This window comes from Mustela nigripes, chromosome 3, assembly GCF_022355385.1.
Source record: "Mustela nigripes isolate SB6536 chromosome 3, MUSNIG.SB6536, whole genome shotgun sequence".
NCBI classification, from domain to species: Eukaryota; Metazoa; Chordata; class Mammalia; order Carnivora; family Mustelidae; genus Mustela; species Mustela nigripes.
The window spans coordinates 156,066,367-156,093,258 of NC_081559.1; the positions used below are offsets into that span (position 1 = coordinate 156,066,367).

Genomic DNA, 26,892 nt, shown 5'->3' on the forward strand with positions numbered 1-26,892 from the left:
CATTTTAATACTGATAGCAGATATGATCATCTTAAAAATTCCTAAGCATAGTTACTCTACAGCTGGATGGCTTAATTATACATTCCATATATCCAAGCCTTTAGTATTTTTTCTTAGGGTGCGTGGGTGGCTCAGTGGGTTAATCATCTGCCTTCAGCTCAGGTCCTGGTCCCAGAGTCCAAGGATCAAACCCAAATCAGGCTTCCTCCTCAGCAGGGAGTCTGCTTCACCCTCTCCATCTGCCTGCTGCTCTGCCTACTTGTACACTCTCTCTGACTCAATAAAAATCTTTAAATGTTTTTCTTTCAAAAATTCCAAATACATTGTTTTCAATAGAACAAAAAGAATTGAAAATGTCTCATCTAGGGGCGCCTGGGTGGCTCAGTGGGTTAAGGTCTCTGCCTTCAGCTCAGGTCATGATCCCGGGGTCCTGGACTGGAGCCCCGCATCGGGCTCTCTGCTCAGACGGAAGCCTTCTTCCCTCTCTCTCTCTGCCTGCCTCTCTGCCTACTTGTGATTTCTGTCTGTCAAATAAATAAATAAAATCTTTAAAAAAAGTCTCATCTAATCAAATTCAACAAATAATGTAAATACTCTCCCAAACTGTATTTGAAAATTACTAAAACATACCAGAATTTTAATATATATTATCATATAGATGTAATATAAAGTTTGAAACATAGCTTTTATTACACTAAAAAATTTGCAATCATTAATACACAAATTCTTCTGAACCAGTTTTATCTTTTTTTTTTTAAAGATTTTATTTATTTGAGAGAGAAAGAGAGCGCAGGCTCACATGCACACACGAGCAGGTAAAGGGGAGAGGAAGAGGGACAGAGAATTTCAAGCTGACTCTACACTGAGCACAGACCGCAACCTGGCTTGATCTCAGCACCCCGAGACCATGACCTGAGCCGAAACCAAGACCAACACTTTACCAACTAAGCCATCCGGGCACCCCCATAGTTTTCTTATCTAATAATTAGAGAGATTTAATGTCATCTAAGTATCATTATGAATAAAATAAACCTAAAAGATCTTTCTTGGCATTAAATATTTTCAGAATGATACTTTATGAACATGGCAGGGACTATACATTTCATCACATTTCTCAGTACCTCTTGTCAAAGCATATATGCAGTGAAGTCTAAAATAGGGGAAAAACATCAGTAAAACCACAACATTTCCAGATATCAAAACTATCTGCTTAGCATATTTTTTATTTTATTTTCTACTTAGCATTTTAAACTCATCTAAAAAATTAGAAAAGTTATTAATTTCAATTCTGACATTCCAATCGTTGAGCATGCACAGGTTTATTTAAAAAAAAAAATACAGTTGATGCAAGCGTAAAATGGTACAATCACTTTGGATAAATGCCTGGCAGTTTATTAAAAATTTAAACATGTAGATTTTCCCTAATCCAGCATTATGACCACAACAAATTTATACAAGAATACTCAGAATCTTTATACATAATAGCCATAATCTGGAAATAGCTCAGAAGTCCATCAAAAAATAATGGATACATAAACTGAGGTATATTTATACAAGGGAATACCATTCAACAACAGAAAGCAATAAACTACTATAAAAGGATGAACAAACACAGGTATTAAAAACATTAAGATAGGTAAAAGAAAAGAGAAAGGGTATACACTGTATGATTCCAATAATATAAAGTTCTAGAACAAACAAAACTTATCTATCATTTTTTAAACATTAGAACAATGGTTGTCTGAGGTGCTAAAGGATTGATCAGGAAGGGGCCAGAGAGAACTTTCTAGGGTAATGATAACGGTCTAAATCTTGACAAGGATCTAAGGTACACAGGTAGAGTCACCTGTCAAAATTCATTGACTTGTATATTTCATGTCTGCAAATCTTATCTCACACACACTCACACACACACATATTGAATTCCAGTTGATGATACTTCTGCTGAAGTGTTTAGTGAAGTCTTCAACTTGTTTTAAGTAACCGTTTTATTTTTTAAAATGAATTGATGGATAGATGGATGGATGGATATATGATAAAGCAAGTATAGCAAAACAGTAACTGCAGAATTTAGGTGGTAGGCATATGAATGTTTTTTCTATCTGAAGAGTTTCTTAATCTTTGTAAGGTAAATTTACATATAATTTTAAAACATGAAAGATGTACTAACAAAGTGTAAGTCTAATGATATGTCTATTTTAGTTGAAATTTGGGGGGGGTAACTTGGGTGGTATTTTTTATTGATTTATTTAGTTTTCCACTACTTACAAAGCAACTGAAAACTAAAAATAATATAAATTCAAAGTATAGTTACTAGTTTAATCAATTTAAGGTATATAAAAATATACTAAATGAATTTCTTAAAATCATATGCAAAGATTTAGCATGACCATTAACATTTAATTAGGCTGTATATCTTAAGAATTTACTTTTTTGTATTTGTTAAGTATGACACCCATATTTCCACTCATTATTTTTAACTATTTACTATCAAATTCATCATCAAATACTTAATTGATTTTGAGAATTTGTGATTTTTAACATTTGAAAAAATGTATTATGATAGTTAGACATGGTACATTTAGTATCTTTTATAAACAATTATTTAAACAAAATATACTTCAATTGTGCCTCCTCAAAAAATTTTACCTCAGTGGTACCAAATTCTTAGTCTTGTGGCACATAAAGAATACACACAGCAGTACAATGTATTACCCTGTATTTAAAAGAGTATGTATTAACAAAGCATTTAACCACCATCATCTACAGTACATATTAAATACAATTTATCACACTATAAATTATTTAAACATGTCTATTTAAAATTTAACATTACTCTAAAAGAAGGCACATGGAAAATAATTCATTGTCTAAACATTTTCACATAAGTAAAGATACAATAGGGTAGAGTAAAATCTTTCAAAAATGAAGTAAAACCAAGTTTATGTCTCATACCAAAAAAAAAAGTACTTAATATGAATATTTAAGAAATCTAATGGAATTTTTATTTTTTCAATTTTTTAAAAAAAGATTTTACTTATTTATTTGACAGAGAGAGACAGAGCACAAATAAAGAGAGGCAGGCAGAAGCAGAGAGAGAAAGACACTCCCTGCTCAGCAGAGAGCCCAACATGGGGTTCGATCCCAGCACCTGGGGATCATGACCCGAGCCAAAAGCAGACGCTTAACTGACAGAGCCACTCACGTGCCCCTCCAACAGCATTTTTAGCAATGAAAGATCTTTGTTAATTTTGGGGGGATGCCATTATAAATCATACCTAGTTTAAAAGAAAATCAAGTTGTAGAAATAACAATGTGTTGTAGAAGTTCACATGGATAAGAAAAGATAAGAAGGTGGCAAAAATAACCTATCTTAGATGAAATATTTTTGCCTTAGCTTATTTTTCAAAGTTAATATTCTTTTACAGAATCAAGTCTACATTTTAAAGATAAAATCACTCTTCCCTATGTGTTCTGACATTACATTTCATAGGTAAAGTTCATGGCATTTAAATTTCTGCAAATTAAAATTAAATAAGATTGACTTGGAAAAAATGGGGGCAGTAAACTCCCTGAAATAAGTACAATTCTGGTAATTAAACATATGCAAAAATAAAGTTTTTTATTCTATTCAGTCCCTAATTGCTAATAAATCTGTCACCTGATGCAACCAAAGAAAAAATAATCGTGAACAAAACTGGAGGGAAAAATGACAGTAGAAGACTATGTTTACTCTATCTTACGGAAAGCAAAAAAACTTTCAAGGGCAATCTTTTATGTACATTTTTACCTTCCACACTGATTTTAGAACCTATCCACACAAATGTGTGTTGTACTTTTTTTGAACACAGAAATCTCCTAGAAACATCCCATGGAATTCTTGTTCCACAGAACAGAGTTTGGAAAACTGATGTAGCCACACAAAGTCAACATTCAAATTGAACATTCACAACAATTCTGAGGAGTAGCATGCTGAGGTTATAATATGAATTTCATTACATATTAGTAATTTGCTTTCAGTAATTTCATAAAGTTAAAACTGACTACTTCAAAGATGTATTTACTAGAATTATATTGTAAAAACATTAAATTAGAACTATAAGATTCTAATCTCTTGAGTCCAGTGTTTAGGCTCAAAGAAAAGTTATAACAAAAAGATGAAAAGTACCAAATACAGATATAATATTATATAGTCAAGGCATTTTTATAATAAAATATTTAACTCTAATAGCAGATATAAAATGCCAATAAAATTAAGCAATTAGAAAGTCCATTTTATTTTTATTCTATTTCAATATCCATAACCTAAATTCTGGATTTAATTTCCTCTCACTAAATGCCCATCCCATAAATGCTATTATAACACTAATTCAGAACTCTAATTTATATTCCTCTAATAATCAAAAGCCTCCAATGACTTCCCATCGTACATTCAACTGTAATTATTTAAGAACAGCATTCAGTGTAATCCATAATGTGGCACCAACCAACTTCTAAACTGATGTCCCTCAATTCATCTTCACCCATGTCTCTTTTCAGTACATTTTTTCTGAGACTGAAGTATGAGTTAGGCACGTACCTACATTCCAAATACTCTGTTCTAATAGTTTTCAAATATTAGCTTGCATCAGAATCTCTAAAGGGTTTATTAAGACAGATTGCTGGACTACACCTCCAGAGTTTCTGATTCAAAAGGAATGGATTTACATTCGTCAAAAGTTCTCAAGTGATCTTGATGTTACTGGTCAGCTCTACTCTTGGTCAACTATTCCTCTACCCCAAAGGCCACAAACTGGAAGCCCACTGGCTGAATGAGGTCCATTCACATGCATGTAGTGTTTTTAAAACATTTTGAATTATTTGCAAACATTTTTAAGTTGAAAAATTTCGCATAAAAATGCAAACTTCTGGCTTACTCCTGCATGTAAAAAATCTGCTGGAGCTAAATAGTAGCTACTAATTTAACCCTAGTATACAGGTAACAAAGGCTTAATTGGCCCTCTCCACACCCACTTAAAATCACCTGGCCTACCACTGTATTTGTGCTTGTACACCCTGATTCACTGTTCCCCATTCTCTATGCCTTTTTCCACATTGCTCCCTCTGACTTAAACATCCTTTTCCACTATACTAAAATTCTGAAATTCTATCTACTCCATTCTAAAGCTTGGCTTAAAAAACTCCTTCCTCAACAAAGCACCAGCAAAAATGGATTATACATATTGAAGATTTAACTTAAATTTAATGTGTGCTTAAGAATTGAGATTTTATTTATTTCTGTAAATACTAAAATAGCAGTATTTATAATGGTATTAGATTAAATCATAACTATTTTTTGCTATTTCTATGTAAAATTTTAATTTTATTCATTAAAACATTTTTACTGTGACTTTTACTGTAAAATAAATGTCTTTCAGAATAAGACATTAAAAATAAATTAGGACATTTAATCTTATAGCCAAAATATATAACTATTCTAACAGAACATTTATTTTGCTGGACAAGAAAGGAAAGAAGGTTGGGGGTAACTGATACAAGTTCCCTGGTTCTGTAACCTAAGAATCTTTAAAAGCAATTGTAATAAAATAAACACTTCCATAATTTTTTCATAAGGAAGACATTTTACTTCTATGGAATAGCAGGAGGGGAAACTACAAAGAAACAAAATCTGAGTACTGGTCCTTGCTCTGCCATAAACGGCTCTGTTATATCAAGTCACTAAGCTCTCCCTGGACCTCAGTTTCATTACCTCTGAATCGAAGAGGTAGAAAAAAAGTGATTTCCAAGTACCTTTCATCTCTAAAATCCTGTCACTTCTTCAAAAACAGAAAAGCATAAAAATCAATGTTTTATAGGCAAGGTTCTGTTAATCAGGCTAGTATTGCTCTAAATTAGACTGACTTAAAAACCTTGAACTATAGCTTTCAAAGCTCTAATTTAAAATGTCAAAGACTCAGAACTTTGAAAGAATACATATGTTTGTATATCTATTTATGTGTGCTCTAATTTAATGATCAAAATAAGAAATCTTTTGTAAGGCCAACAATCGAACTTCTTAGAAAAAAACCGAAGACAAAATATATAATCATGCCAACCAATCAATAAGTTTTAATATATCTCAAAAGAAAATTAAATAATTAGAAAATCATGTCAAAAATGTTTTTTTCACAATTGAGATTAATGCACTTTTAAGAGTATGTATTCTGCTCCCAAATGAAAATAATTTGGTCAAAATTAAAATCATCAAATTGCAAGACTGAAAAAAAATATTAGAGACTATTATATTCAGGCAGATCATGCCGTAAGCGAACTGCTTTCAGCTTCTCCACTTCAATTTTTGCTCTTAGCAGCTCTTCCTCTAGCTGCTGCCTTCTTTTCAATCCATCCCTCTTCTCCTGAACATACAATCCAAAATTTTTTTGATTTTCTAAAATTATCTGATGCTCCTCTTTAAGCATTTGCAGAATCTGAGGATCATACCCTAATTGTGACCTAAAGTGTTCTCCACGCTCATGCCGAAAAAAATCATCTCTCCTTGGGATAGAAGATGGAGACGATGTCATTCTCATATCAACAGAGGAAAGTGACGGCGACAAAGATCTTTCCATAACATGTACTAATTCATGGTCTTCTCTTTGTTCTAAAATATCACTCTGTTGAGAACTTAAAACCAGTGGAGGAGGGGGCTTAATGTCTTCTTCTTGCTTCACCTCCACTGTAATAGCAACTGGATGGTGATCCAACATTACCTGTAGTGAACTCGTACCAGCCTGTGCTTCCTCATCCAAGTTTGCACTACAGCACACAAAAAAGCATTGTAAAATGTAAATCAAATGAAGACAAGAGTATATTTATAGCATAATTATATATTTTGTATACATCAAAGTGTCAAGCTTTAGAGCTATAAAGAAAATTGTGAAATAAAAAAATTTAATCCTTGGAATAACAAATTAAAGTAACTACACTTTAAACTTCAAAAATGTATACATACAGCTCTTAACCATCCTTAACTTTAAAAATGAGTTCTTAAAAGGACAAAAAATAACAAATATTACCCAAGGCCAATGAGGTAAATAAAAAGAAAACCCTTTGTTAATGCTTTCAAAGAAGACAGCACATATTCTTACTAGCCTGATATTCTTAAATGGTATAAAGGGCCATTTACTACACTTTGGGTTTGTTATCCTCACACCTTAGCCCTAGAACCCCTGCTTCTGCTCGCCTAGACTGATTAAAAATCTAAAAATCACCACTCTATGATTTCTAGGAGAGTGGATAGTTATCTATGGGAGGTACTGATTTCAACATCTGTCCAAAAAAAGAAAAATAAAAATCAAGTTTTTGTATGGCTTTGGATACATATTCCCAGCTATCAGGGTATCATCCTAATACGCAATTCAGATACCATGGCAGTTGTCCTTTACCTATTCTAAACCACTTGATTCTACTGCCCTTTCAGTCTTTCAACCATAGTCAGGTAAAGTTCACAGGGAAAGGGTTCAAATCCACCAGTCTAGCTCCAGCACCTAGCATAATATACTGTACTTGGAACCTCATAGGTGCTCATCACATGTTGAATGACTGAAAAAAAAATTTTTTTTAATGAAGTATTTTTAACTGGCTTATAGACTATATATTGAAAGTCTGTTAAATTTACAAGTGATTTCCATAAAATATACACTTCTATTAGAGAAAACTAGTTTCAGCTAGTTTAAACTTTGACGTACCATTATGGGTTATGACATAAACACAATGTATCTTAAAATTCTACTTTTTAAAAAAAGAATTTCATAAATAACACGAAGCTACTAATTAAGAATATATAATCTTGTTTCTTGAGGGTTTTCTTTATAAATTTATGCTTCTGCCTAACTCAAAAGTAAGTTATAAAGGGAAAGAGATTATTGGAACATTAATGAAAAAATGCTATACTTAACATTAAAGAACATTTTACAAATGATAAATAAATAACAGATAAAATAAATACATTCATTCTACATAAATGATTAAAATGCTGGAACAAGTTCAAGCAGAACATAAGGAAAAAAATCAAAACTCCCTATATATCACTTACTACTGGCATTAAATTGCCAAAAATATCAGATATTTATGAGATAACAAAAAATAACGATATATTATGAAAAATCTATTTGTAGATTACATAAATTCCTTAATTTCTATTCTTTTTGTCATCTTACGCTTTTCAAAAGAAAAATAATAGAGTATCAATGTAATTCAAAGTAGAAAGGTTTCCCTTTATTAACATCCCTAAAACCTGGAAAGGAAAAAGTTAAAACTACAAATGAAAATTAAAGTTTTAAAAATCTACATAATTAATCCAAATTAGTATGTACAATGAAGCATAAGACTCACTATTAGACATAGACATTATACTCCCATGTAAATTTTAAAATGCCTTTTATCTGAAATATCCCAATCCATTTTCAATGAAACATTACAAGTAGGCATAACAAAGTAAAAAAAAAAAAGTTTTAGAGACGGTCACAAAAAGGGATAAACAGAAGGACTTCTAAAATTTATGAATTTTGAAGATCAAACAGACTCCAAAAACACATAATATAATCTGATACTAGAGAGAGGTAAACATGAAGACATAGATCAATGCACTATAGAGGCAGCCTTACAATATAGGTATATATCTTTAAATACGTTAAATACAGTAATACTTCCTTAGTAAGAATGAAGAGTTTGGTGAGATTAACAGGCGTATTTATACATAAGCATAATTAAGATTATCAATTATAAACTTCTGAGAATTAAGATTCAAGATGATGTCAATCAAAGAAGTAATAAGTACATTAAATATGAAAATGCTAATATAGAGAAAATGGCAATTTGGACCCTAACACAAATAAGCATTTAAGCAGCCTATTTCTAGTATTCTTTCCTTTAAAGTATGAAAAGTTGCTCTTGCTTAAAGAGCAGGTTTTGTGATGTATAAATTAACTAACTCATTTTATCAGGGCAATGTTGTTATCCCAAAAGGCTGATTGTAAATATGGTTACAAATAGTCAAAATGCAAACAGATACTTTTATATTATTTCTCTTCTATACTCACTGTATTTTTAAAACATACAACTAATTAAAATTACAATTTCTCTGTATAGTTTTCAAATTATAAAAGCCTATACTTAATGCCGGGAGTTTTATACCTGTAATGTAAAAGTCACTTTTCTCTATGATTTGAAGGGGACACATTTTTAATGAGTAGTACTGTATAAAAGTTGTACTGTGGAGTTTTCTGGAAACCCAGCAAATAAGGATTTAATTGTTTCTCAACACAGAGAACATTTTTGGCACTGATGAATTAATATACTATATTCAAGTTCCAGATTCCCACTGGTGATTTTTTTTTTTTTTTTTTTACTCTGTTATCTACTAGAAGTAAGCAGTATATTGTAAGAAACTGGTCACAAAAAAATTATCCTAGTAAATTATAAAAATAACAAATAAGTTTGGCTAAAAAGTTTTTCTCTTCTCTTTTGCTCCTAACTTCAAAAGGATTTCACAGGTAATCAATAATTTTTCTTATATATTGACTCTTCCATGAAGAAGAAAACATTGTAAACGTTTGTTTGAAATATCCCTTGACTAATAAGTTTACAACGTGTTTAAAATAACCCTAAATGGTTCAGAAAAAGAATGCAGCTGCCATTTTTATCTTTTGCCAGGGGTTAAAACCTGAATTAGTAATAAGTTTGGAAGATTCCCAGGCAAGTAGTTAAGTAGGGCATAAATTTAAGAAAACAAACAAACAAACAAAAAAATACTCTCTAACCCTATAAGAACTTAGTTGCTTATTCATATATTAAAATTCATAGTTTCATATCTTTGCAAAATAGTATGGGAGAGCTTATCCCTTTCCTGTATGACTAAGATCAAAGTGAAACTAGACCATTAATGAATAAAAACAACAAAAACTTTTTATTAAGTAATCTGAATCCCTAATGATGCATTAAATTCCTTTCCTTCTATTTATCTTTTTCACTTTGAATATGCTGGAAAATAATTTAAACTGTCTAAATATATACAATGATGCCATTAATAAATGTACTAAATTATTGATTTTAGGTTTTTAGCTCAGTTAATACTCACTAAGTGTAGACAGTAACAATTCATTAAAAAAACAAGGGTGCCATTTCTCCTGAAACTGCTAACTTTACATAAAATTGAAAATTCCAGTGAAATATAATCTTAAATGAAATAAGAAAAAGATATCTCTCAGAAGCTAATTAGCAATTTAAATTTAAAGCTTAAAAAGTTTATTATGAGATTATGTTACAAATTTCATCCCATTTATTCCTCCCTAACCTTTACTTTTAAAACTACAGAGAGAGAGAAGGGGGAGGGGAAGACAATAAAAAGTGGCTTAAATCAAATGCAGCAGAAAAATTCCTTATAGCCTCACATTTCTTTTTTAAAAAAGCAAAACAAAGACACTATTCATTGCTCCCGTAGTGGGGATGCTTACTATGCATATCTCTATCACAACTAAGCCAGAGCCCAATAGATAGGAGGCGCCATAATTTTCCACAAGAAAATAAAATAAAGCTTACCTTTGTATGTGGTTCCTGTCTCTTACCAGGCAAAAACTGGAAATCTGGGGAATCATCTCCATAACTTTCTTGGTTGGCTCAGAAATATTGCCTTTAAAATCTGATTGGGTCTCTTTTTGCTGCAATAGCTCCTGTTTGGCATATTCTTTGAGCCTTTTGTAAAGAGTGCGTAGGCCCTGGGCTGTTCGAGGAGGGCGATCTACTCCAATTGCATTATAGTTTACAGCTATGATATCCCAACATCTATTCTTTTCCACTATTACTGAATGTTTATTAGTGTGTTCTTCGAGAATTTTAACATATGGCTTCACAAGCTTTAGCAAATCAAGCTTTTCAGATAAGGTAAAATTGGAAGATCTAGCCTTTCCTACCATTGTTCTTTTCAAATTAAGTAGGCAGTTTCTGAAACCACCATGCAGCAGCCTTCAGCTCTGCTCAGCTCTTTTCACAAACAGAAAAAGATCAGGCTTAACTAGGCTAGCCTCATTTAGGCCCACGCCTACAGGGGAGGGTTTATTAAAATTCCTCCAGCTTAAGCTGACGCAGGTTCAGGAAATCTGCTTAAGCCAAGCCTGACCTACATAAAGCTTCTCACTGAAGAAGACAGGAAGGCACAAGCAAAACACACTTGTGTATAAAGAGAACAGCTCGAGACAGGATTTAATAAACAAAGGTCTAGAGATAAACATGGAACACAGCTAAAATTTAGCTAATTTAGTGAGAATATCCAATTTTCACACATGTATGCCTAGCTGATAGACTGAAACTGCATTGCAGTATCACTTTAATAAAAACAAAAGAGGAACTGTTTTGTGCTATTTGTTTACAAATCCAGTAGACAGGAAAATGAAAAACTAAAGATATGAGTGATGAATGTAATGATTCCTAACAGAGCCCCTAATCACTGTTTTCTGAGCTGCTGTTCTCTCTTACCAAATCTGCATAATGCTGGTCCTGCTGTCAATCAGGAATTGCATATCCTCTAGCTAGTTAGGTTACACCCAGACTCAGACTTCACAGTAAAGCTAAGCTTCTCCTTCATTTTACAGTCTATGGTAGCCACATTTTTTTCAGTTGCTTAGGAAAAAAATTTTGTTCTGAAAAGCAGATAAAAATTATGTTTTTAGCAAGGGATTATTCTAGCTATAATGTATGTGAATACTAGTGAATGCTAGTCTCCTTTATCATGTATAAAAAACACCATTCACAGTGAGAACAGAATAATCATGCCTTAAGACTGTACACACACACACACACACACACACACACACACAAATGGCATTTGCTATTAAAGAGCAGGATTTTTATTTAGCTATATTCATAAAATTTGGACTATTTAAAAATGAGACACCAGGTTCAAAATGGAGTTACTCATGCTAAGTCCCACCTCACCTGAGACTTAATTAGTTTTGGCTCTCCCAAAAATGGAATCTTAAACCAGTTTATCAAGAACGAGGTGATCAGCCCTAGTGAGGTAATCTGCCCAACAAACTCCCTCCATCTCCTAAAGGAAAGTGAACACAACCAACCCACTCTTTGCCAGGATAATTTCCTTGTGCCCACTCACTTCTGCCTATGGAAGTCATTCATTTTGTAGAGCTCCTTTCTACCTGTTAAATGGGATGCTGCCCAATTCACAAATCACTGAATAAATCCAGTAAGATCACAATTTACTCCATTAAATTTTGTTTTTTAACAAAAGTAAACAGCTAGTCTAGCCATTAACAAGGCCACCAGTTTGCAAACTTAGAATGTATTTTCTAATTCCTGTCTGAAAAAATAAATGTATGCATAACAATATGTAACAATGTAACATAAACAAGGTTTTAAAAAAAAAAGCCTATTTTCTTCTCATACACAAGTGTAAGGCAGGCCCACAAAAATGGGCCACTTTGGCAAGAAGATTACTTTGGGTTCAAAGCAATCAAAATCCAGCAGATTCAGGAAAAGCTTTTAACCTTCCCCCACAGCTGCCTAAATTTTACATTAGAAAGGAGCCTATACCAGGAAGAATGCTAATAGCGACTGCTCCTTACTTAAGAAACATACCTACTGTATCTCTGTTAACAGGGCAACCTTTGTTTTCCATAGATAATCCCTCACCTTCCTGCTAAAGGTCTTGCTCCCCCTTGTAGCCTAATACTCCTAAACCCCCTCCTTGGCTCAGGATGTCATATAAGCCTCAAGTTCCCAGTCTTTGGAATCTCATGTTTGTGTGGATTCCCTGTATGTACAAAACTAAATTTGAGGGACGCCTGGGTGGCTCAGTTGGTTAAGCAGCTGCCTTCGGCTCAGGTCATGATCCCAGCGTCCTGGGATCGAGTCCCACATCGGGCTCCTTGCTCCGCAGGGAGCCTGCTTCTCCCTCTGACTCTGCCTTCCACTCTGTCTGCCTGTGCTCGCTCTCGCTCGCTCTCTCTCTGACAAATAAATAAATAAAATCTTTAAAAAAAAAAAAAAAACAACTAAATTTGATTCTCTCCTGTTAATCTGTCTCATGCCAATTTAATTCTTAGTCCAGTTAAAAAGACCTTGAAGGGCAGAGGATATTTCTTCCTCTCTAACATAGTCTTTAAACAGTTTTAGTGCTCAGTAAATTACAGAAAATAAAAATGCAAATGATGTTTGTCCATAGAAATGCAAACTGAAAACTGACCCACCCCAACAACCTGACCAAAGTTACTCAAAGGAAAGCAAGAACACAGGATATATACTGTCTTTGTTATTTTTGGAATAAATAACTGGTATTATATTAAAAATGAGATACTAGTAAAAATATGAAAAACCATTAAATCTCACTAATTATCAAAAATGTATACTAAAGGGGCGCCTGGGTGGCTCAGTGGGTTAAGCCGCTGCCTTCGGCTCAGGTCATGATCTCAGGGTCCTGGGATCAAGTCCCGCATCGGGCTCTCTGCTCAGCAGGGAACCTGCTTCCCTCTCTCTCTCTCTCTGCCTGCCTCTCCATCTACTTGTGATTTCTCTCTGTCAAATAAATAAAATAAAAATCTTTAAAAAAAAATGTATACTAAAAGTGATTTTCATCCACAAAGATTGGCAAAATTCTTAAGGACTGAATATGTCAAGTGGATTATGGTGCAGGGCAGAGTTCTCTTTGGTACTATTCATGGGAGTGTAAAATGGCATTTTGGATTGCGGTCTAAAGAGTATTAATATTTTGCATGTGTAAAACCTTCTAAAATAGCAGTAATTTTACTTCTCAGAATCTAACTTAGAAAAATATTTAAATAGAAGGAAGAACAAAGCATTCTATGAAGCTGCATAGTATTGACAGCGATCTAAGAACACATCAGGTGGGGACAATTAAAATCACTAGCATACACCCATACTATGGTCTACTCTAGGCAGCACTAAAATAATAGAGGCAGATTTCGTTGTATTGATAGAACAAGCTCCAAAACACATGGCAGATGAAATGAGCAAGTAAAAGAAAAATACACACAAATATGCCATTATGTTTACCAAAAACAAGAAAAAACATAAAAAGTTACAAAATGTAGGTAGGGACATACATATGTATGAAAACGCACTCCCAAAACATCTGGAACTCCATTATCCTAATACAGTAGTGCTAAGAAAAGAAAACCACAGGTCCTAAACAGTGTCACAAAGACCAAGTTCCCAAATTGGGGCTTAATACCCAAAGTAACTGCAGTTTCAAACTCCCCCAAACATTTCAGTCAGGAAATTTTTCTTTCCACCAGTGCCAGTGAGTCTGTCATCTGGGTCCTCTCTCCCCTAAAGAAATATGAGGTACTCTCCATAAGACCCGCTCCCATAGAAAACCGCCTTCTCAATCCTTTTCTTTTGCTAGTAACTTTCTTGCCCCAGTCTCCTAAAAAAAACCTTCAATTTTATATAATGACTTGGAGTGCTTCTCTCAACTTGCTAGGAGGTAGTGCCCAATCCATGAATTCTTTAATAAAACCAATTAAATCTTCAAACTTCCTTGGTCAAATTTTGTTCTTTAGCAGTAACCATGAGCCATGTATGGCTACTGAGCATTTTATATGTGGTTAATGGAACTTGGGAGGTAAATTTTAACTTTTATTGAATTTTAATTAAGGTAAACTTGAAATTTTTAAACTGAAGCAGCAAACTTTACTATTTTGGTAGGATTACTGATCATATACGATACAACTCTTCCTAATATTATCAAGATCATCCCCTTTGACGAAACTTTAGTCAGGCTGTTCAGCCCTCTTCTCAACTAGGTCCTGGCCTTGGCCTAGGCAACATGCCAGGCTCAGATGTGGCAAGAAACTCCTCTGGATACCTAACCAAATCCCTCACTACCTCCACACTGATCCACTCACTCTCTTATCCTGCCCACTGGCTATAAAACCCTGTTGTATTGGGAGTTAAATTCAATCTCTACCCTCTATTGCAATATTTTGAATGAAGTCTTCTTGCCTATTTTACTTGTCTAATGCAATTTTTCTTTGACATTACAAATAATCACATCACGAGTGTAGCCCATCTTTTTCTTTTTCTTTCTTTTTTCAAGTAATGTCTACATCCAATGTGGGGCTTGAACTCACAACCCCAAAGATCAAGAATCTACCAACTGAGCCAGCCAGTCACCCCTCTAGCAGTGTAGTCAATCTTAAACCGATTCCATCTGAATGATTTTTTTCCTATGCACTGACATAACATTTAATGAACTTGTTTGAATACTTTATGCAGACAGTACAAATTACAATGATATGCTGTGTAAACTGTAACATTATTAATCTGAAATACTACAATTTTAATTGCATTACAGTTAAATTATTTTTCTAGCCAAAAAAATGAGAATGGACAAATTCTTTAATATAAGAAAATATACTACTGATGCAGAATCAAGTGGAGATGCATAAACTAGTACTCAATGGAACAATGAAGAAAAAAAGACTGAACTAAGTCATTATCACAAACTTTACATAAGCATTACAAAACAATTTGATACAGGAGAATAATAAACTGTTCACTGTGTAAAAGAATTTTAAAGGTTATACACTAGACAATAATAGGAGACATTGTCAACAAATACATAGTGAATCTAATAAGAAGTTTCCTCTCAACAAGAATGGATGAGGTTTAGTCACCTCAAATCAGAATTAAATATCCAGAAATATTTTTAAATAATATGTAATAAGGTCTGAGCATACAACTATGGCCTGCCATTAAATGGCTTGGTTTCTTGCACAAAAAAAGAAAACAATTTTTAGATGAAAAAAATTTTATTTTAGTCATGGAAATGTCATTAGAAAAAAATTTTTTGTTAGGAAAAAAATAAAAATAATTTAAATTAAATTAAATTAAAAATAAAAATATTTTGGGGGCACCTGGCTCAGTCAAAAGAGTATATAACTCTTGATCTTGGGCTTGTGAGTTCAACCCCATGTTGCCTGAAGATTTACTAAAAAAAAAATAATAACGGCCTACAGAATATAAGACATAACACACCAAATATTAACTGATTCAATGATTCAATATTTTTAAAATTACAAGTACTTTTCTTTAGATGTAAATGAATTGTACAATAAAAGAGAGAAACTTTCTCATGAATATTTGAATTGGGTCATATTTTATCTCAAAGGATTTCCAAATTTACAAAGAAATGCTATCAATTTATGGCCCAAAATCCATGGCATAGATATTTTTGTATCTTCTATGTCTGTTGAAGAATTTAGTGAGATGTGGAAAAAAAATTCTACAATAGATGGTGCTCGTGAGGTTAAAAAGCCTGAAATTTATTGAAATTTTAAAACAAAAAACTAAAGTTTTGGGGCACCTGCCTGCTCAGTCAGTAGAGCATGCGACTCTTGATCTTGGGGTTGTGAGTTCGAGCCCCATGTTGGGTAGTACTTACTTTAAAAGATAAATAGGGTTGCCTGGGTAGCTCAGTTGGTTAAACAATGGACTCTTGATCTCAGCTCAGGTACTGATCTCAGGCTCATGAGTTCATTCAAGCTCCATGCTGGGCTCCACACAAGGTGTGGAACCTACTTTTAAAAATAATTAATTAATTAACTAAAATGTGGATTTATAGAATTTAATTTCTTTTAAAGATTTTATTTATTTATTAGACAAAGAAAGAGAGATCACAAGTAGGCAGAGAGGCAGGAAGAGAGGGGGAAACAGGCTCCCTGCTGAGCAGAGAGCCTGATGAGGGGCTCAATCCCAGGACCCCAGAATCATGACCTGAGCCGAAGGCAGAGGCTCAATCTATTGAGCCACCCAGGTGCCCCAGAATTTAATTTTTAAAAGAAAGAAACTAGGGGCACCTGGGTGGCTCAGTAGGTTAAGCATCTGACTTTGGCTCAGGTCATGATTCTGGAGTCCTGGGATCGAGCCCCACACCCCTGCCAAGCAGGGAGCCAGCTTTTCCTTCTCCTCTCCACTCAAGCTCTTTCGCGCTATCTCTGTCTCTTTCTAATAAATAAATACTTAAAAAACGAATGCTTCACTTATTACTTTGTTCCACAAACATTACAAAAATATTGTACTCAATTTTTGGAAGTAAACTCTATGAAAACTATCTTGAATATTATTGTTAAAGTCATTTGGAATATGTATGTAAATGCTATGATCACTGCCAATTTACTGAACTGGTAAAAGAAATAGAACACAATTCATTTAATAATTGTTTTTGTTCTTCACCAGTACTCACTGGTTGAGTCATGGAAGGTTTTATAAAGAATTATTGTATTATTAACTCCAATTCAATATTTTTTTGAAAGAAAAGGAATGCTTGCCAAACATTCAATAATCAAAGACAAAAAAATGGTAATACAATTTGCATTTTCTAATCAATATCACACTGTTATCTGAATGAGCTAAATTTGTAGTTCTGAAGAAAAGAAAAGTATATTTGTGAGCTGGTTAGATAAATAAGAAAACATATGTTTAAAGTGAAGATTTTCATGATGCAAATCTGTGAGCATATAGATTTTTCTAATATGAATCAAAAGAAAATTTCAATTAAGAGTGATATTCAAAATGCATGCAAAAGCTACAAGAAATTTTTGAAAAATACTTTGTTGATATTCATAAATTAACTTATGATATGATGTTGATATTTATAAATTAACTTATACAATGATCATTTGAATTCAATGTTAATAATACAGATTTGACATAGTACATTTACTTAACTTGGAAAGACATACTTTTGAAACACATGATTTGCTTCCAAGTCAAATTGATTCTTCTAAAATAGATGAACTAGTTTTATAGATGTAGATTTGAATATAAACAACAATTTTAAAACTCAAGATAATGAAAAACTTTTAGCTATGTTTAGAACTTGGGTATACAAATCTATTTTTCCAATTGTATTATCAAACCTAAAGACTGATCAATAATTCACAATTAAAACTCAACATCCAAACCGAGATGTATATATAAATATATACCAGCCTTCTAAGACTTGTACTAATAGTAACTTTTGTATTAATTATACATTGAGATGATATATATATTGAGTTAAATACAATGCATTTATAAAAATTAATTCCATCAGCTTCATTTTACTTTTTCTTAATGTGACTACTAGAAAATTTTACAATCTAATTTTACATGATATAGATTATATATAGACAACAGTGGTCTAGAAGGATATATACCAAATTATTGACAGTAACCAGTACTGGAAGGAAACTGACTTGAAGGAAAACAGTAAAAAACTATTAATTTAGTTGTATTAGTATAAAAGATTTTTTTTAATATTTTATTTCTTTATTTGACAGAGAGAGAGAGCACAAGCAGAGGGAGAAGCAGGCAGAGGGAGAGGCAGAAGCAGGGTCTGGGATAAAGCCCTGCAAGGGAGCCCAATGCAGGGCTTTATCCCAGGACCCTGGGACCATGACCTGAACTGAAGGCAGATGCTTAACTGAGCCACCAGGCACCCCTATTACTAGAAAAGGCTTAAAAATATACTCATGTATTACTTACGTAACCAAAATCAAGTTGTAAATAATTCTTACAAACTAAGAAAAACAATGCTATAGAAGGATATAGAAAAAAAATTTTTTTATGAATAAAAGAACATCCAGTATATAAAGAGCTCAGCCTCACAAGTAATTAGGAAGACAGAAATTAAAAGATCACAATAGTTTTTACTGATTCAAATTGCAGAAGTTTAAAAAGTTTAAGAAAAAAGTTAAAAAGTTTTAATAGCATGTGTTAAAGAATGTGGGGAAATACATTTCCTCATACACTAATGATTTTGGAAGGCATTTTGGCAGACCATATTAAAAAGTAATGCAAACACATTATGATCTGACAACTATTTGCCTATGTTCATAAGACTATATGTACAATGATACACACTACAAGATTGTTTTCAATAAAAATCCTAAATAAACTATGATATAGTCATACCATTGTATACTCTGCACCAATTAAAAGAATGAGTACAAAAAAAAAAAGACTGCGTACATCTACACATTCTAAAATTAAAACAAAAATCTCCAAAGCATACTAGTGAAAACTGCAAAGACTCCTCAGCACAGAACAAAACAAAAAGGCAACCTACTCAATGGGAGTAGAGATTTGCAAATGATACAGCTGATAAGGGATTAATATCCAAAATACATAAAAGAACTTCCATAACTTAACACACAAAAAAACAAATAATACAATTTAAAAAAGGGCAGAGGACCTGAATAGACATTTCTCCAAAGTAGACATAGAGATGGCAAACAGACACATGAAAAGATGCTCAACATCCCTAATCATCAGGGAAATGCAAATCAAAACCATAATGAGGTATCATCTCACACCAGTCAGAATGGCTAGTATCAAAAAGACAAGAAATAACAAGTGTTGGCAAGGATGTAGAGGAAAAAACCCTCATGCACTGTTGGTAGGAATGTAAATTGTACAACACTGTAGAGAACAGTATAGAGGTTCCTCAAAAAATTAAAAATAGAAATACCGTATGATACAGTAATTCCACAAGAAATTTACCCAGTGAAAACAAAAACACTAATTCAAAAAAAAACACAAGCAACCCTATGTTTATTGCAGGATTATTTACAATAGCCAGGATACGGAAGCAACCTTAGTGTCCATCAATAGACAAATGGATAAAGATGTGGTGTACCCGCACACATACATGTGTGTGCATGCACAACAGACTATTACCCACCCATGAAAAAGAATGAGATCCTGTAATTTGCAATAACATAAATGGACACAGAGGGTACTATCTTAAGTGAAACAAGTCAGAGAAAGACAAATACCATATGATTTCACTCCTATGTGGAATCTAAAAAACAAGAGAACAGAAACAGACTCATAAATACAGAGAACTGGTGGTTGCCAGAGGGGAGAGGAGTGAGGAAATGGGCAAAATAGATGAAGGGGATTAAGAAGCATAAACATCCAGTTATAAAACAAATCAGTCACAAGTGATAAAACGTACAGCATGTGGAATATAGTCAATAATATTGTAATAATGTTTTATGGTGAATATATTTTATCATGGTGAGTACTAAGTAATGTATAAACTGTCAAACCACTAAGCAGTACCCCTGAAACTAATCTAACATGTCAACTACACTCTAATAATAAAAATTTCTTTATTTCATTTCTAAAAAGTAAGATAGAGTGGGGTGCCTGGCTGGCTCAGTCAGTAGATCATGTGTCTCCTGATCTAGGGGTTGTGAGTTCAAGCCCCAGGTTGGGCACAAAGCCTATTAAGAAAAAAAAAAAAAAATATATATATATATATATATATATATATAATATTTAAAAGAAATCAGATAAACTGATAAATAAATAGATGGATATACAACAAAGCAAATATAGTAAAATTCTAATTGTAGAATCTTGGTGATGGGCATATGGGTGCTCAAAGTACAATTCTTTCACGTTTCTTCATGTTTAAAATTTGTTTAATGTCCAAAATTATCCTTAAAAATAAAAATAGCGGTTAATATATTTTAACTCTTTAGCCACTAAAAATGTAGTAAGAATAAATTTCTAAAATAGAATTAAGATAATTACATCTATTAAATTTAACCATAAGAAGTAACATGAAGTAGGGGGGATTTTTTTGCATGAATTTTTTCAGGCAAGAAGAGTACTGCTGTGACTACTGAAATTATTTCTAGATCTTAGGACAGTCCAAAAAAAAAAAAAAAGGTAAGAATTTATGCCTTATTAATCTGTCTTAGCCCAAATTCTCTGGCAAACAGAATCTGAAACAATGATTAGAATGCTGATGGATTTCTTTTGGAGTTGCTTACACAGGATATCAAGGGTTTTTTTTAAAGGGAAACTTAAGCAAGGATCTATGTAAAGCAAAGTGCTGGCTACCACTTTATAACAAGCTATGAAAAGATATATAGTAGGTCACTTGGCAAATGCATCTACTTGGAACTCTCCTTGGAATATCACCTAATGGCCTATAAAAACTAAACAAAACAGAAATAAAAAAAACTTTACAATAGTCCACATAGGAAAAAAAGAGGAATAGATCCGGAAGATTCTCTCTTGTCTCCTATTTCCCACTAGTCAATGTTCATCCCACTAACAATAAACTTCACTTCACTTCCAGACTGTCATCCAGCCTCCACAAACATGCAGGGTGCTACCCCTAAGTCCCGTGATGTGATGTTTCATCCAACACCATTTCATACAGGAGGAACAGACTCTCTCAGACTATGCCTCATTAGCCTGGCTGGACCATAGTCACCAAGAAGTAGGGCCCTGCTGCTCTAATTAAGCAATAGATCAGCCTACAGAGAGCAGAGCAGTCTAGGAGGCAGGGGGTATCAAGAGAATCTGAGGAGGCACATAAGATTATGTTTAATATTTCACAGTGCAACATGTGAGTTAGATGAATCAAACAAAAAAATATGCCAAACAAAATAGGGTAAAAACCACGGTGAATCCAAACCTGAAGCATCATTCTGCTGCAGCATTTATACCTCATACTTCATTGCTGTGCTTTGGTAAGGATATTCTGTGATATTAAGCACTTGAGACAATCAAAAAAGGGATTTCAGGTGCCTGGGTGGCTCAGTTGGTTAAGCTACTGCCTTCAGCTCAGGTCATGATCCCGGAGTTCCGGGATCAAGTCCCGCATCAGGCTCCCAGCTCCACTGGGAGTCTGATTCTCACTCCAACCTTCTCCCCTCTCATGCTCTCTCTCATTTTCTCTAATAAATAAATAAAATCTTTTAAAAAATAGATTTCAGAGATCATAGTCATCCTTACAGAATTGAAGGAGTCTGAGTTAAACAAACAAACAAACCTCAGTCCTCCTCTTGTGTTACTCCTTTCTCTTGCACAACTACCATACTCACAATACTCTGACACAAGATGTGGGGAGGTTTTCCACACACCAAACAATTCTAGGTGTCCCACAATTTAACTCAATTCTAACACTATCTACCTGGAGATAGCATCAGATCCCACAGGTTAAGGGTTCAGTCCCATAAGACAGTGCCCCTCCCTTCAAATGCCAATCGTGAGTTGTTACCTGTGCTTCTGACCAAGAAGCTATAAATCTGAGGCTCCCACAGCCCCAGAAATTCAAATAATTCGCTAGAGCATCTCATGGAACTCAGGACAACAGTTTACTTACTATTTGCCAACTTATAAAAAGAAATGACAGGTGATACAGATAAATATCCAAATGGAAGAGATATGTAGATCAGGTTACATGGGAAGGGACACACAGCTTCCATGCCCTCTCCAGATAGCCAGTCTCCCAGCATCTCCACATGTTCACCAACCCAGAAGCTCTCCAAACCCATACTATTTATAGAGCCCTCCTCATGTCATGTATGATCTATCATTTAATTCCATTTCCAACCTCCCTTCCCTCTCTGAAGGATGAGAGTAAGGCTGAAAATTCCAAGCTTGTAATCATGATTTGATCTTCCCGGCAACCATCCCCCATCTAAGAACCTACCAAGAATCACCTCCTTAGAATAAAAGAAACTACTATAGCCCAAGAAATTCAAAAGGATTTAGTAGGAACCTTATGTCAAGAAACAGAGTTAAAGACCAAATACTAGAACAAAAACATGTTCAGTTATCACTGAGGAGATTAGAAGGGTTGTAGGAGCTCTATGTCAGCAACTAGAGAGAGACCAATAAATATACTTATATTATCTCACAGTCATATTATAAAACTTACTGCAATCATGCTACATGAATCAGACCTACTCTATACGGTCTAGATTTACATACATCTTCATACATCAACCAGCTCCCTATTTGGCCAAGTTTTGTTATGGGGGTAACATATTTTGAATGAGGGGCACCTGGATGGCTCAGTAGGTAGAGCAGGCTACTCTTGATCTCAGGGTTGTGAGTTTGAGCCCCATGATGAGTGTAGAGATTACTTAAAAACAGAATCTTTAGGGGTGCCTGGGTGGCTCAGTGGGTTAAAGCCTCTGCCTTCGGCTCAGGTCATGATCCCAGGGCCCTGGGATCGAGCCCCGCATCGGGCTCTCTGCTCAGTGGGGAGCCTGCTTCTTCTTCTCTCTCTCTCCCTCCCTCTCTGCCTACTTGTGATCTCTGTCAAATAAATTTAAAAAAATTTTTTTAATTAAAAAAATAATAGAATCTTTAAAAAAAAACTTACTTTGAACTAAAGGAACCTCTGCCCCAGAAGCTGGTTGGCAGGAACCTAGCCTTTAAATTTTGTATACTAAAAATATGGCTACAGCACTCATGTTTATTTCAGCCATCTTTTCAATTAATCATTTTTCAGCACAGTTAACATTATGGATGTCAGTGGTGTCCTACTAACATCCATTCCACTCTATTGTGCAGCAGCCAGGAAATTAGGATGAAATAGCTCTCACTTCCAAGGACAGGGCTGAAGAATGTGTGTCTGATTGGTACACTGATGATTCTCAGAAACCCGTAATTCTTCTTTACAGTAGTAATATAGGTCTAATGTTAGGAAACCCTTTCTAATGTTAGGAAAGTGGCATAATTTCATAATTTCAGAATGAAATTAAGAGATCTTATTTAGGAACCAGAACGACGACATTAGCACTTTCTGCCCCTGTTTGCAAAAAAAAAAAAAAGAGATCTTATTTAATGAGTATGAGTATGGAGCATCTGCCTTCCATCAGATAGATGAGGAAAAGGAAGTATACAGCCCCAATGGTTGTTGAAATCTATCACTTAACATGAGGGGAGCCAGTTTAACAATGAAGCCAATCCTATGGAGAATGACAGATGAGAAAAAGAGAAAGACACTGAGCTCATGAGGATATCCTTTAGACTGCTATACCAGTCAACCCTGAAGCCCGAAATTTCAATAGCTATACATGCCAATAAAATTCAATTATATAAGCCAGTATTTTTATTAATACTTACACTAAAAGCATATTAACTGATATTTAAAATTGTGCTTTCTTTCCGTTGTGCTTATCCCATTTGCTTATTTTGTCTTGCTTAAATCACCATTTCACATTTTGGGTTTAAGACTGACATACATACATTGATTGATTGATTGATTGATTGTGGGAGGAAAGAGAGACAACATGAGCAAGAGGAGGAGCAGAGAGAGAGGGAGAAAGAGAATCCCACACAGACTCTGCACAAGCACGGAGCATGGCGCAGGGCTCAGACCCTGAGATCATGATCTGAGCCAAAATCAAGAGGCAGACACTTAACCAATGGAGTCACCCAGTCACCCCATATTCTGTTTTTAAATTAGGACTCAGAGAAGAGGCAAAATACGAACACAATTCAGTCCCCCAAAAGTAGAAGCTGAACACCCGTTATTATTTCAATTATTCTACATGAGCCCTCCCAAAAGCATAAAGCAGATTTCCAGATTAAAGTTCTGCTCCAGAGGCGCCTGGGTGGCTCAGTGGGTTAAGCCTCTGACTTCGGCTCAGATCATGATCTCAGGGTCCTGCAATTGAGTCCCTCATCGGGCTCTCTGCTCAGCAGAGAGTCTGCTTCCCCCTCTCTCTCTGCCTGCCTCTGCCTACTTGTGATCTCTCTCTCTGTGTCAAATAAATAAATAATCTTAACAAAAAATAAAAAAATAAAGTTCTGCTCAAACAGGAATACTCCCAATTCAAGCAACCAAGGAAGTGTAGACCAAACTTAACATGCTTAATATGCTAATATGCTAGCATTAACATGCTTAATATGCTAGGCAATGAAGAGGCTTTCCAATAGACCTTAGTAAATACATCCCACAAAGTTTATACATCGATAGTTTATAGCCTTGGGAGGAAGGATGGCAAGAGTTATAAGACTATTTGAGAAATTCAGTAAAGCTCCTTAGAAAAATGCACATGTCTCCCTCTGTTTTAACTGTCTCCCTGTTTACCTAGCTGGTGAGAAAGGATTCCTGTTCTAGAGTTACAAGGATGGCCAAACACACAACACCTGATACTGGACAGGTACAGATCAATAGCAGTTACATACACTCACGGAGTGGGGGAGGAAGACTGCCACTCTCATGGAAGGCCACAGAGAGATTACCTTCCAAAACAAAGTGAACCAGTAGGGGTGCGGAAGCAGGCTTTGCAGTACCAAGAGGGTGAGGTGTCCCTTGGCTCCTAGAAGATGTGACTGACTTGTTTAAATAATTCTGCAGCTGGCAGGGAAATGAAAGCTGTTATCCACAGATAAGCAGAAACTGTACCTGATCTAGTTAGTAAGAAGCGTTGTTTAGCTAGGGGATCTTATCCTCAGGAACAGAGTAGGGAAGAGAACTTTTAGTTAGGCATTTCAAGACCCTCCTGATTTCATCAGGCATCAAGGAGCATATAATACTGATTTAATTTTTGGCATTACAATACACCCTCCTCTATAGACAGACAGACACACACACACATAAAAGCACACCCCTCTCGAATCCATATCCATATTAAAAACCACTGTTCAATATGTATATCTAATCGTTGCCTTTCCCCATGCACCCTGTGTCTTACAAAAGAGTAGGCAATGCTGGATACCCAGAAGAGAATTTGGTAACTCAACCTCCTACAGATATGGTCCTGGATAATACCTAGTAGTTTCAAATGTGCTTCAAGATGAATCTGCAAAAATTAATGGACAAATAAATGGGGAGAAGGAAAAGCTCTTGCTTACAGCAGAATGCCAACTAAAAAATACAGACGGAATTAGAAAATCTCAACAGTCATGATTTAAGAGAAAGATAAAACTACTAGGTGAACAAATAAAAAATACTGGCACCGTTTCAAAGGATCTCCCCACAGATACTTATTAAATACAAAAGCAAAAATAATACCTTTATACTGAAGAAACTTGGCAGATACTAATTTATTTAAATAACTGAACTTAATATCACTAATAATGGAATAAATTGACATCATATGCCCCCTAATGTTATACCAAGAATTATTTTTTGATATTCCTGCTGAAAATATATACCTGAATCTATTCATAAGAAAACATCATAAGGAATTAGCTATTCTATAAATGATTGGCCTCAGGGCACATGGGTGGCTCAGTCAGTTAAGTATCTGCCTTCAGCTCAAGTCATGATCCCAGGGTCCTGGAGTCAAGCCCTCTATCCAGCTTCCCTACTCAGCAGGGAGCCCGCTTCTCCCTCTCCCCTGCCCGCCATTCCCTTGTTTGTGCTCTCTCTCTGTCAAATGAATAAATAAAATCTTTAAAAGTAAATAAATGAAAAAAATTGCTCTGGATTTAAAAAGACTAAAAGGACATGACAACTAAATACAACACATAAGCCTTGACTAGTAGGAAAAAATGTTTACTTATTCCTTTTTTAAATTCATTTTTTATATGAAGGACATCACTGGGACAGGAGGAAAGAGTTGAATAGGATCTGTGGATCAGAGGGTAATACTGTATCAAAGTTAAATTCCTGATTCTGATGGTTGCACTCTTGTACTTTATTATGTATAAGACTGCTCTTGTTTAGGAAATACAGACTGAAGAATTTATAGAGTGATGAGCATCATGTCGGCAACTTATTCCCAACTGGCTCAGAAAAATTACACACATGAATGCAGTAAAATTTGTGGAAGTTCTTTATACTATTCTTAAACTTTTCTGTAAGTTTGAAACAGTCTCAAAATATAACATTAAAAAGTTTAACTTAGGGACGCCTGGGTGGCTCAGTTGGTTAAGCAGCTGCCTTCGGCTCAGGTCATGATCCCAGTGTCCTGGGATCGAGTCCCACATCGGGCTCCTTGCTCCGCAGGGAGCCTGCTTCTCCCTCTGACTCTGCCTTCCACTCTGTCTGCCTGTGCTCGCTCTCCCTCTCTCTCTCTCTTACAAATAAATAAATAAAATCTTTAAAAAAAAAAAAAAAAAAAAAAAAAA

The 26,892-nt window shown here is 34.5% G+C and overlaps 2 protein-coding genes across 3 annotated transcripts in view; both read right to left on the reverse strand.

The window, feature by feature from the left end:
* The window catches only part of RAD54B (RAD54 homolog B), a 98,016-nt gene that overhangs the window by 45,553 nt on the left and 25,571 nt on the right, over positions 1–26,892 (reverse strand). The window lies entirely within an intron of this gene.
* Positions 1,304–11,063, reverse strand: FSBP (fibrinogen silencer binding protein). The gene is made up of 2 exons (XM_059394867.1): positions 10,579–11,063; positions 1,304–6,795 (listed from the first exon to the last, which is right to left on the reverse strand). Exons 1-2 carry the CDS (start codon positions 10,950–10,952, stop codon positions 6,270–6,272), a joined length of 900 nt encoding a protein of 299 aa, XP_059250850.1. The 5' UTR covers positions 10,953–11,063; the 3' UTR covers positions 1,304–6,269.